This window comes from Canis lupus, chromosome 5 (genome assembly GCF_003254725.2).
Source record: "Canis lupus dingo isolate Sandy chromosome 5, ASM325472v2, whole genome shotgun sequence".
Lineage (NCBI taxonomy): Eukaryota > Metazoa > Chordata > Mammalia > Carnivora > Canidae > Canis > Canis lupus.
In genome coordinates, this window is record NC_064247.1 from 56,744,786 (window position 1) to 56,756,968 (window position 12,183).

The 12,183-nt window shown below is 60.1% G+C and overlaps 2 protein-coding genes and 1 long non-coding RNA gene across 3 annotated transcripts in view; 1 reads left to right on the top strand and 2 right to left on the bottom strand.

Moving 5' to 3' along the window:
• Positions 1-9: 9 nt before the first annotated feature.
• TMEM240 (transmembrane protein 240) lies at positions 10-6,243 on the bottom strand. The gene is made up of 4 exons (XM_025427533.2): positions 6,086-6,243; positions 5,541-5,647; positions 1,005-1,213; positions 10-798 (listed from the first exon to the last, which is right to left on the bottom strand). The coding sequence occupies exons 1-4, from the start codon at positions 6,140-6,142 to the stop codon at positions 650-652; spliced, it is 522 nt and encodes a 173-aa protein (XP_025283318.1). The 5' UTR covers positions 6,143-6,243; the 3' UTR covers positions 10-649.
• A 976-nt stretch (positions 6,244-7,219) lies between these two features.
• Positions 7,220-12,183, bottom strand: part of SSU72 (SSU72 homolog, RNA polymerase II CTD phosphatase) — a 29,621-nt gene continuing 24,657 nt past the window's right edge. Inside the window, exons 3-5 of the mRNA XM_025427526.3 lie at positions 9,766-9,905; positions 9,127-9,245; positions 7,220-7,711 (exon numbers count right to left, since the gene is read on the bottom strand). Coding sequence (XP_025283311.1) covers positions 7,610-7,711; positions 9,127-9,245; positions 9,766-9,905 — 361 coding nt within the window. The 3' untranslated portion in view covers positions 7,220-7,609. The remainder of the gene's footprint in view (positions 7,712-9,126; positions 9,246-9,765; positions 9,906-12,183) is intronic.
• Positions 7,613-9,476, top strand: LOC125755139 (uncharacterized). The gene is made up of 2 exons (XR_007410862.1): positions 7,613-7,750; positions 8,069-9,476. It is a non-coding gene; the product is annotated as an uncharacterized LOC125755139 (long non-coding RNA).

The following is a 12,183-nucleotide window of genomic DNA, read 5'->3' on the forward strand; positions in this document are numbered from 1 at the left end:
GGCAGAGGCTGGAGCTTTCTGGAGAATTTACTGACCAGCAGGGGTGGGGGTCACAGTGAGGCGCCCGACCGGGGATGCCCTGGGCAGGGTGGCCACACTTGCCGCAGTGGGGCTCGGGGGCCTTATTGCTGCTAGGCTGGGGCCTCCACCAGACCCCTGCCCCCCGCCCTCCACCCCCATTGCGGCCCGCGGACGCACACGCCCCATGCACATGCTCCCGTGTGCAGACGTGGGCGCGGCCGGGGGCCGCCCCCTTCCCTGCCAAGACCCTCTCCTGGCCTCGTTTCCCTCTGCCAGGACTGGCCCCAAGAGGCCGCCGGGCGCACAGGAAACAGCCGGGTTTAAGTAACAGACGTGGGCCCGGCACAGGCGAGACTGCAGCGCGTGGGGGCGAGCAGGTGGTCCTGGCGGCCCGCACAGGTGCCCGTGCCCCCCGCCCCGGTTCCCGCGCCCCGTCCAGCCCGGGAGGCCAGGGTCCTGCCCCCAGACCGGCGGCCTTCCCCGCCCCGACCCCCTTTATAAAAAGAAGAGGAGACAGCACCTTCCGCTGGACACGCCCGGCAGCTGCGGGCGCCCTGGCCCGGGGCGGCCGTCCAGTCCCGTGTGCGTGGGCGCGTTGGCCGAAGGCCCCGCGAGTCCTGCGCGCGGCTCAGAGATGCCGCGGGCTCGGGTGGCCGTTGTGGTAGAGTTTCTGCTTCACGTGCACCATGTTGCCGGCCGCCTCCTCGAAGGGCCTGTGCGGCCGCCGGCCCAGCTCCCGCAGGCTGCACAGCTTGGGCAGCCAGGTCCACGAGCCATCTGCGGAGGGGGGCGCGGTCAGGGCGCGGCGTGTCTAAGGGGGCGTGGCTGTCCTTGGGGGCGTGTTCTGGTGGGGGCGGGGCGGGGCCGGTGGGGGGGGCACCGGCAGGGTCTTGTGGGAGGCGGGGCCTGGACCCGTTAGCCGGGGGCGGGGCAGGGCCGGGGTGACCCCGGGGCGGGGCCCGTGCCCCGCCGCCCTCACTCACCGTAGCGCCGGCCAGCCCTCCAGGCGCGCACGGCGCAGTGCAGGACGCCGTCCATCCACACCAGGAACCAGCTGATGCAGAAGCCCAGCAGCAGCCCCAGCATGAGGTCGATCTCCTGCTTGGTGACGTTGTCGGTCACGAAGTAGTTCTCGGAGGCGTCCACCACCGACTGGTCCCCGTCGTAAGGGATCACGTAGTGGATGTGGTGCCTGGGGGCGGCAGGGCGGGCTGGCACCTGTCCCGCGGGGCGGGCGGCGACCCCGGCAGGAAGCGGCCCCCTTCGCCCGCCCTGCTGGTCCTAAAGCAGCCCTCGGGCCGAGCTGAGGTCAGGAAGGGGCCGGCGGACTCGCCCAGGCAGGGCCGGCTCACCAGGCAAGAGGCTGTCCGGGGTGTGAGGCCAGTGGTTGGAGCGAAGCGCCCGGGGGGCGGGGCGGGGGGGGGGCGCTTGCCCATGTATCTCCCTCCTCCCTCCTCTGGCGCAGGGGCTCAGAGGCGACCCTGCTGGGTCACCGCCCATTTGCTGGCCCCTGGCTCTGCCCCTCTGTCCTCCCTTCTCTGGCCCTTTCATCCTTGTCCTTTCTGCCCAAGGCCCCTTGGGCCTCTGGTCTTCCTTCTGCTCCTTCATCCTTTGCAGGCATCTCCCCTTCCTCACTTCTCTGTGGGGAGGCCCAGGGGGCTCTGCCTGGAGTCCATCTCTCACCCCCTCTCCCAGGGGGGTTCTCCTGCCCTGTCTCCACGGAGCCACATGTCTGTGGCCTGCTCTGCCACTCCTGGGATGTTCCAGCTGCCCAGGCAGGGTTCCCTGGACTCTTGCCGGTTCCATCTCCCACCAAGGCCATGCGGTGTTTCTCACCCTCCCTTCCCTCCACTGTCCAGGCTCAGGCCACGAACCCTCTGAACTGCAGAACTGTTTGCCTCTAAGGAACTCTGAATTCTCCTCACAAGGCTCCATCCAGCATCAGGCCTGTCAAGATTCCCTCCTCCTCCAAGAAGCTCTCCTGGGCCTAGAGATCCTGGGTGGGGTGGCCCCACTCAGGAGATCAGCACCCAGGACAACAGATCTGGGCCTGTCCCCACCTTGACCTCCTGTTTGGCCCACAGGAGAGCCCAGGAGAGGGACCTCTGGGTTCCACCCTTGGGTCTTGTCATCCCCGCTGGATGCAACCCTTCCTCCTGCCTGGCAGCATGGGGACGGTTCTGGAGGCCTCCTTCCCAGAGGCCCACCTCTCATGGTCCCCTCTCCTCCCTGAGCTCCTTTGCTGGTTTCTCCACCTCTCCTGCCTGCCCCCCACCCCGTCTGCTCTGAGCTCTCGCTGCCTGTGTGGCATCTCCACGTGGGATCTACAGACACCTCAAATTCATACCTAAAAATAGCTCCTCCCTCCCCGAACCTCTTCTCCCATCTTTGCCTCAGTTAGATGCCGGCACCTCCGCCTGGTGTTCAGCTGAGACAGTCCCTATCTCCCACCACAGCCTCACAACTGGCCATGTTCCACACGCCCCCACAGGGACTGTCTCAAAAATGGAAAGCCCACTACTCCCCCAAGTCCCCTGCGGTTCCCTCCTCCAGGTGTCCCTGCACCAGCGGGTCCATGCAGTGTCTTCCTCCCGGTAGGAGCCCCGCGGGGTCGGCAGCAGGCAGGCCTCTCCTCACACCCCTCCTGCTCCTTCTGGGAACTCCTGGAGGCCATTCTGCTCAGCATGTCCAGGGTGGGACCAGTCCCAGCAGTGGGGCCATGGCCACAGCCCCACAGAGCAGAGGCCACGAGCCCTGCGGCGCAGTCAGCAAGGATGGCCCGATACCTGGCAGCCATGCTTGTCTGAGCACAGTCTGTCAGTAGCCACCAATAAGTGATGGAGAAGTATTAGTCCCCTCCCAGAATGTGCAGCAGCTGCCGGTCCCCTAGGAGTGGACACCATTCCCGACCCGTGCAAGGCCCCAATCACATGGGTGACCAGGGCAGGCAGGCCACACAGGTGCTACTAACACAGAGTCTCCACTGTCACCTCCTGCCCTACCCAGCCTTCTGGGCCCAGGACCCCTGACAGGGCCTTCCGCAGTCCTGCTGCTCCCTGCCCCCGACACACAGCTGGGGAGGCAGGGAACTTGAAGATCAAGCTGCCAAGAAGCCAGAAATGCACCTGGGGCCCTGTGAGCCAGGTGAGGCCAGGGCCCCAACCACCCCTGGTGGCTCAGGACCTCCAGAGGGTCAGAGATCACCACCTGTGCCCCCATCACTGGCCTGGCATCTGCTGTTCCTCCCGGCCCCTGCCCCTCCTCCTTCACCAAGTCAGGCCCCTGGGGGCAGGGGCTCAGGTCTCACACTTGCACACGTATTTTTATGATGTGTACATACTTGAGTCTTGCCTGGGCCACGCATGCTACCTGTGCCTGCCTGAGGTCTGATGTGTGTTGTGTATACACGCTGGCCACATGCACAAGACATGGCGTGTATACCATGGACTCAGGCCCACGAGTTCCACATGTGTGCATGTGCACACTTGCCCAGGCATGAGCACAGTGCGCATCACATGTGTACGCACATGCACGCAGTCTGGCACACAGCTACCCTCTGTGGAGGCTGTGGCATCTGCGTGGGTTTGTGTGCACGCAGACACTGCCTGCTGGCACATGTACTTCAGAGCATTCATTTACACATGTGTCCTCCGTGTAAAATTCTCCATACAGGCATGTCAAAGGCATACACATGTGCAGGCTCGCTCCACATGGCATGTGCACACATGGATAAAGTCCATTGTGGCAATTTGTGTACATGGTTTACACACATACTTCATGTGCAAAACTGTTCTCTGCAGACACACTCGCTGTGCCCACATGGAGCACAGTCTTTGCTGTATGTTGTATTTATGATATACATGTACTGTGCATACACATATATGTCAAGATATAAGAATACGTTATACACTGAGTTCACGTATCCTGTATGAAGTGATGTGGACACAGCACACATGTGGACACACACACCCAGAAACTCCACATCTGCAACAGGGGTGGCTCTCCATGATTTCTGCATCCACAGACATGCTAACCTAGCCTCAGCTTGCACTCTGTGGGCACTCATTTTACCTGAGTCCACACATACTCTGGATGCTGCATATGACGCATACATGCATCCTGGGCAAATACACTCTGCAAACACACCCTGTCTGCCCAGATGGGTCCCCAGTGTGAGGTCACAGGCACATACACGCGGGTCATTACACAATAGCCCACACATGTAAAATGTGCATTCGTCATGTCTACAGGACTAAAAGTCTGGGCCTGGTGTGTGCACACTGCCAGCCTCTAGGAGGGTCTCAGGAACACCTTGGTTTAACCTGCCCATAGTCATGGCTGTGTCGGAGGCAATGGTGCTGATCTCATGCCTTTCCTTAGTTTGGGGCTGTGTGCACCAGGAAAGAATATGGGGATCTCTGGAAAAGAGTGGCCACCCACCCAGCAAACTCTTGGTGGTTCCTGGGCAGCACACGTGAGGGTTGTTTAAACTCCCCTCTCCACCTTCCCTAATGTCTCTATGTTCTGCTCCCACCTACTGCTCTGCACCCACAGGCATGTAGCATGCTTAATGAGGCATGTAACTGTCCTGTCTCTCTTGCACACACACATACACACCCCACCCATTGTGTGCATACATGTCCCTGGAGCAGAAATACAGGCCAGGGGTGAGGAACACAGCTTCTGGGCTCATGCCCCAAGTTCCTTGCTAGCTGTGTGACCTTGGGCAAGTCCCTATCCACTCAAGCATCTTTCTGCTCTCTATTTGGTCCCAGTGTGAGGGCTTCCTGGGGGGATGGTGTGCATGCGAGTGTGTGCGTGTGCTATGTGTACGTACATGTATATGCACAGACAGTACACATATGCGCGTCTCATGAGAAGATGTTTATTTTGTACATGGACGTACAAACATGCATGGCCAGGAAGACTCCGTTGCTACATGTGCACACAGTGCATGTAGGGGGCCTGGGCTCCTCCCCCGGCTCTCTGAATGACCTTGAGCAAGCCACACCCAGCTTTGCCTCAGTTCCTCCTCCGTGCAACCAGAGGGTTGGACCAGACGCCCTCGAGGTAGGCCCTGCCCACCTTGACCTTCTGCACTTCCCTGTACCTGGCTTGCAGGAAAGTTCATGAACATTAGTGCAGGGCCTGGGGAGGATGGTGTACTCTGTGGGCACAGCCCTGCCCAGGATCCCTCCTGACACACAGGGCTGGGCTGTTGCTTTCCTGGCCTCCAGGCCCTGGACCAGGAGGCCTGGGGCCCATCCTGCCCCTCACCCTGGCAAAGGCCCTTGCACTACAGGCATTTTGGGAGGGGGTCCTAACTACTCAGGCATGCTCCCCCTCCTGGAACCGGATTGGCCAATCCCCAGGTGCCCAGCAGAGGCTGGGCAGTCCTTCCCCCGTGGGCCTAGCGCAGTCCTGCAGCCAGGCCTGCTTGGGGCTTGCCAGTGCCCCCTGGGCCCTGCCACCACCGCACATGTGTGATCACGCGTGTGCCCCACCGGGCGCGGACTCACCGGCCACAGTTGCAGTGGCAGACGCGGTCCTCGCCCCGCAGATGCGGGAGGATGTAGTTGTGGAATCGGTCCAGCAATGCGTTCATGTCCATCAAGCACGCGATGGCCTGGAAGAGCCCATGACCGGTCAGCGCGGAGGAGCGGGCCTGGCTGGGGCCCTGGGGCGTAGGGTGGAGGGGTGGGGGCGGCGCGCTGAGGCTAGGGGAGCGCAGGCCAGGGAGAGGGGTCCCCGGGGCAGCCCCAGAATCGGGGAGCTGGGGGCAGTCAGGATGGGAAGCCCAGGCCAGGATGGGGATCGCGGCGCTGCCCGGAGGTGGGGAGCGCAGCCCAGGACCGGGAGCGCAGGCCGGGATGGGGAGCGCAGGCCGGGATGGGGAGCGCGGGCCAGCCCGGGATGGGGAGCGCAGGCCGGGATGGGGAGCGCGGGGCAGCCCGGGATGGGGAGCGCAGGCCGCGCGGGCCGGTAAACAAGGCGCGGGAGGTGGGGGAGGCGGCGCGCGGGCGCGGGAGGCGGGCGCGGGCGCACGGGAAGCCCCTCCGCTCACCATCACGATCGACGCCCCCAGAATCATGAAGATCATGGTGTTCGCGCTCATGGACATCGGGCGGGGCCGGGCCGGGCCGGAGCGCCGCCCCCCGGCCCCGGCGCCCCCCCGGCCCCGGCCCGATGCTGGGCCCCCGCCGCCTCCGCAGAGGTCAGCCCGCCGCGCACCCGCCGGGGAGGGAGGCGCGGGGCGGGGCGGGCAGGGGACGCGGCCGCTCCCGGGGTCGCTCGGCCGCCCGGCCGCCGCGCTCGCCGCGCCCGCGCGCTCCGCTCCGCCCTCGGCCTCCTCCCTCCGCGCGCTCCGTGCCGCTCCGGCCTCCACCGCCTGCCCGCCCTCCGCGCCCGCCTCCCGGGAGGGGCCGCGCTGCCCGCCCCGCCCCGCGCCGCCGGCCGGACCCCTCCCCGGGGGCCGCGGGGCGGGATCTCGTCCCCATTTGGCCAGGCCGGGCCGTCGTCTCCCGCCCGGCGCCCCTGGCCCCAGGCCACGTCCCGACCAGAACGAGCAGTCCTGGAGAGGGCCCTGGGGCTCCTCCCCGGACCTTCCTCCAGGGTTTCGGGGTCGCAAGCACCTGCCTTTAGCAGAGGGCCTGCAGGGCCGCTGGGGAGCTGCCAGGGAGCTCACTCCAAAGCCATAGCCAATGGCCCAGCAAAGACCAAAGAATGCCCCACAGTGGTGGCATCCTCCCTTCGGGACTGGGCAGCCTGAAAGTCCAGGCCACTGTCCACTGCTCTCCTCAGGCTGCCCCCTGAACCCGGGAGCCTGGGGAGGAGTCCACAGCCCCAGGATGGCACATGAACTCAGGAGTCCCCGACACTTCCCCATGGAGACCTGAGGTTTTCCAAAACCTCTGGAAGTCAGGAGGGGTCATGGGGAAGTGAGGGGACATCTGATACCGGCCCCAGAAGCTGCCATAGGAGAAGGGCTCCATGCTTCCAGCAGTCCTCGTGGGCAGCAGGACCTCAGGGTACTGCTAGGAAGTCAGGGCCCCCACAGGCTCAGGGTCCCACCTCCCAACTTCAGAAATGGTGTGAGTGGCAGGGTCAGGCCCAGGGGTCCCTCCAGAGGGCCCAGGCCAGCAGGACCAGGCCAGAGCAAAGACAAATGGCAACATCAACTTATTGGACCACTGTTAAATTCTTTCCTAGTAAGACCAAGCCCATTGCTTTATTCAGATTATTTGTACATTACAGCATGTTTGAGGGTGGAACGAAGGAGCCACAATGAAGCCACAAATGCATGGGGGAAAGGTACTAGAAACCGTTGTTTACTGTTTTGGTTAAAGAAAAAAAAAACTTTATAATCAACATCCCACTCGTTAAGTCAAAGCGGACAGAGAAACTTGATTGTTTTTAATCTGGCATTTATGTGTAGCTTTGCGTTTCATATGTACAATTTATTGGGTACTGCTACCGTCGGCCGGCAGAATACCTAAAGGTAAAAACAAATATCAGGAGGGAAAAAATATTAACAAAAGGAAGCTCAACAAGGCGCTTCAGGAGGGGGCGGCGCGCCAGGCCAGGCGGCTCAGTAGAAGCAGACCGTGTGCAGGAAGGCTCTGCCACTCTTCTCCTCGAACTCCTGAAGCAGCTCGTCGATCTCGTTCTCCATGTCCTCCGTGTGCTGAATCTGGAGGGAGCACACAGGCCGACTAGAGCAGGTGCAGAGGTAGGGGCGCCCCCGTGGGCACAGCCGGGGCTGGGGGTTTGGTCTATCACCGCTGAGCTGCCTCCCACCTGTCCTGGGGCCGTCCTGGGCCCTGGAGGCTCCTTCTCACCCACCCCAGGCCGCGGCCTGAGGATGGAGGGTTCAGGATAGTTGCACCCCGAGGCACAGAGCGGCTGCCCCAGGACGTGACCTTTGGAACTTCACAGACCCCCTGCCCACACTCTGCAAAGGTAGTCGCCTGCTAGGGCACTGAGTGAGAAAGCTGGCCCATACCCTTCAGTGGCCTCCACCCACTAGCTGTCACTACCATCCCTCCAGGTTGTGAGATCCATATGTGTGTGCAGATATGGCCAGACATCCCCTGGTGGCGAACCACTGCCCTAAAGGAGCAAGTGCTGCCGATGGACAGCCCAAGGATGATTCAGGGCTGGTATGGGCTGGACGGCGGCTGAGGCTGGTCATTGGCCCCAGGCCTAGCCTGTAAGCAGTGCCTCTCTGATGTGAAGAGCAACCCCTCTGTAACTTGTTTCTAATCAGGGTGACCCAAATGGAAGTCACGTGTGCAACTTCTGGGACATGTGTCCCTCTTCAGCCCTTTCTCTTGCGTGGTGGCCAGAACAAAGGCACAACTGCTAGAGCTTCAGCAGCCACGCTGGGCCATGAGGCATCTTGGGAACAGAAGCTGTTCTGGGCGCAACAACATGAAAGCAGGACCTGGGCCCCTCACATGGCAAATGAGTCCAGGCCCACCTGTCTCTGGACTTCTTGGTAAGCCATCTGTCTCCCTCATTTTTCTGTCACTCAAAGTCAGCTGACCTAAATGCAAATCTCCCAGGAGGAAAACAGTATAGGACATATGGGTCTCTTCCTGGGTAGGTCCCTAGGTCCTTTTGTCGTATCTAAGAGGAAATGTTTTTGCTCTGAGCACAGCTGCACAGCAGCTGCAAAGCCCCCATGATTTTCTACACAAGGGAGGATACCCAGGGCCACCGGGGGGAAGTCCAAGGACTGATCGGTCCTGAGGGTGAAGAGGAGCACATTACAGCATCCACGGAGCTTGGACACCACCTCTGGGGCCCCTGGGCTCTGCCAGATATGACTAGGGTTTTGGCAGAAGCTCTTATGGGCACACACGGCCAGACTGAGCAGGGCACTGCATGACCATCAAGCAAACAGAAAGCATAGGGGGCAAGTTAAGCCAAAGCCGTTTGGTCGATATGCAAACCTGTGGGCAGCTCTGCATCTACTTGGGTTTTAGTATTTGAAAGTAAGTCAAACGTGAGCACAAATGGAATCGCATGATAGCCCCTTTCCTGGTAAAATCGTGTGTCAGGAGGAGAGGGTCCTGGGCCCAGGAGCAGGTGCAGGATACTCACACACTGGCACAGCTCACAGATGAGGAATGCCCCCAGGGTGGCCTCCTCGTGGTTGTCCTGAATGTCCACATTGATCACGTGCACCGGCTGGCAGGTCTCCTGCTCTCTGGAATTCAGATCTGACAGGAACAAGATGACACAACTGTCAGAGGCCTCGGAACCAGGTCACAGGAGGGCAAGGGGCCACCGGCTCCAGCCGCCTCTGGCCTTGGGGTGATAAACCAGGCTGAGGACTTCCTTCCTGAGAAGGAGACTCACACTGAACACCGTATAACTCAAGGAAACATGGTGATTCTCGACCTCGTCTCACGAACAGCCAGGCTGTCCTGGGGGAAAGCATCCCAGAGCATTTCACTCATGAAAAACCAGTCCCCTGGTTCCTCCACTTCACACATACTCTTCCTGTGCCCCAAAGACCTTAAAACCTGCACCACAGAGTCAGCCCACACACTGGTGCTCTGCTCCGATGCATGTGGCCAGCCAGAGGCCACGGAGGCAGGAGAGTCCCAGCCACCTCACTACGGCCATACCCACCTTCTCAGCCCACAGGAACCAACAGATACGTCAGGGCAGCCACGGTGACCGTGATGGGCAGAGATGAGAGCCCAGGCACGGGGCACACTCAGTCTGGGGCCTTACCTTCTACCACCTGATCGTACACTCTCTCTTCACAGGTGAGGATCAGATCGAACAGGTCTCTGCAGTTCTGGAACCTTTCTGGCCGAGGCTTGATCCTCTTATTTCTGTCCAACATATGTAAGATGCCATTCTGCGTATAGCTAAGTGCTAGAGTCAAGGAACTTTATAAAGACTTTTATCAATCCCAGCCCAGTGCCTCAGTGTGAGCGCCAGCAGGGCCGCCAGGCCCCTCTCCAGCAGTGCATCAAAGCAGTGGAGGGGTTGAGGCAGTTCTGGGGAGCAGGCCGTGCCTGTCCCCAGGGTCCTGCAAAAGACAAGCCAGTGGGGGAGGTGCTCACTCTAGGCCCTGCAGACTGGCCCTGAGCAGCATGTACTTGCTCCCCTCAGCCTGCCAGGCTGGCTGCAGCCCTCAGACCAATGTTCTCTAGAAAGCAGACCTGGTGTCTGCAACCTTTGCTTATCTTTCTGTAACCTGCTGCTCTGACTCCTCTTGAAGCAACTTGGTGACCATTCCCACTGAACACAAGCCCTTCAGCAGAGACAGTCAGTCCCCCAAGGGCTCAGTTACAGTGGTACCAATAAGATCTGGAGACCACTGAAATAGGGAACTTCTGAGAAAGAAGTGGGCACAGGGGGAGAAGCCCAGGTCAGCTGGGAACAGAGAGTGAGAGTGGCCCCAGCCCAGAGTCCCTCAGAGCTGAGGGGATGCACAGGCCCCAGAGCAGGTGTTACCCTTACCCATCCCCAGTGGCCCTGTCTATACTCTGGGCCCTAGGGACAGGGTTCATCGCCCCCAAGGAACTGGGCCAAGGGCCCTCAACATGCACACATAGCCCATGGTCTCTAAAGGTCCTTCTAGACAGCTGGGGATCAGCATCTCCTTAATCCTATTCAAGAGACACAGACTAGCTGACCGAGGACTTCTGAGCAAAAGGTTTCATGGCTTTCCTAGATTTTAAATTGTAACAATTTACTTAAGCTATTACTGAAAACACATTTGCCTACCTTTTTGGACAGTGAAAATGGCTTCTAGAATATATTCAAATGGTCTAAGAGTGTTAAGTTGAAAAGACACTTGACTATTAGCTGAGAGGGCTCTGGCTCCTGATCATCTCCCATGTGCTTGTCCTGGTGGCTGCTGCCTGCACCTCCCTGCTCCGCCCCAGTGGCTGTACTGCTCCATGGTCAGGTAGCACATGGTCCTTCAAATGCTTAGCATTGAAGTCCAGGGTAAAGAATGGCTTAGGGGAGGCCAATGTGTCAGAGCAGGATGGGCAGAGGCAGCTCAAGCATTCAGAACAGCCTGTGATCCTGCTCCCTGTACACTGGCCAAGCAGATGAAGACTCTGGACCTCTATCATGTCCTCAGAGACAGACCTGCCATCCAGCAGAGCACAGCTCTGGGACCCACTGTAGCTCCCAGGAATCACCCTTGAGGAGGGATGGCCAGCCACCAGGCACTCCAAGGCCTCACACAACTATTCCTCCTCTATGTAAGCCTCAATTATTGATGTAAAGAAAAACAAATGAAACTAGGATTCATGTCATTAAGGAAAAAGTGCTTAGTTCAGGGATCAAACCCTAACCTTTATCAGCGTTATGAGGGATGTGGTAACTATTTCCTGGCAAACATCAGAAGACGCAAAGCACAGGCTGGGCCAAGCAGGAAGTGCGCAGCAAGGAGCCCTGGACACAAACCCACCTGTAGCTCCGAGTCACAGGGAACTGGAGCCCCATTGGAAACCTCACCAGGACAGGACAGGACGTGAAGGAACAGAGCAAGGCTGAAGCACAGCTGGTCACAGAGGGTCCCACTTCTGGAGGAAGGCCCACCTCTGCATGGGTAGAGAGGGCAGTGAGACGCTGTATCACATCATCCTGGACGGCTGCCAGCCAATCCCAGAGGCAGGATGGTGCCTCCAGTGATGGCAGAGCAGCAGGCGAGTCTCACCTCCTGAGAAATGAGCTCCCTTGACTGGCTGGGCAACCGGGTTCCTAGGTGGCTGAACGCATAGAATGTGGCATGTGGGCACCCACTCTCCCTAGCACCCTGGCCCAAAGTGCCCCAGGATCAATCAGGGGACCTCTTCACAAAGCTCCAACCTGCAAGTGAACCCCAAGATACTTCTGGAAGGCAGAGGAAATGGGGATGAAGCCACTGAGATGCCGAGTGAAGTCCCATCACCTTGCCCTGCTGAGTCACATGGTCTGAGGCCAAGAGGCCACCATGCACTCCCAGCTCACCCCTGTTTCGTTCACTCCTAGCCCAGGCCTTCAGAAGACACCTGTCTTTACTGTTCTCACCTGCAACAGGTGAAGGCAGCAGGTGTGTCCGTCTGTACTCCCACCCCCCGCCAGCTGCAAGGCCAGCACAGATGCGGGGGTGTACCTTGAGGGTGGGAGGGCCCAAGGAAGGAT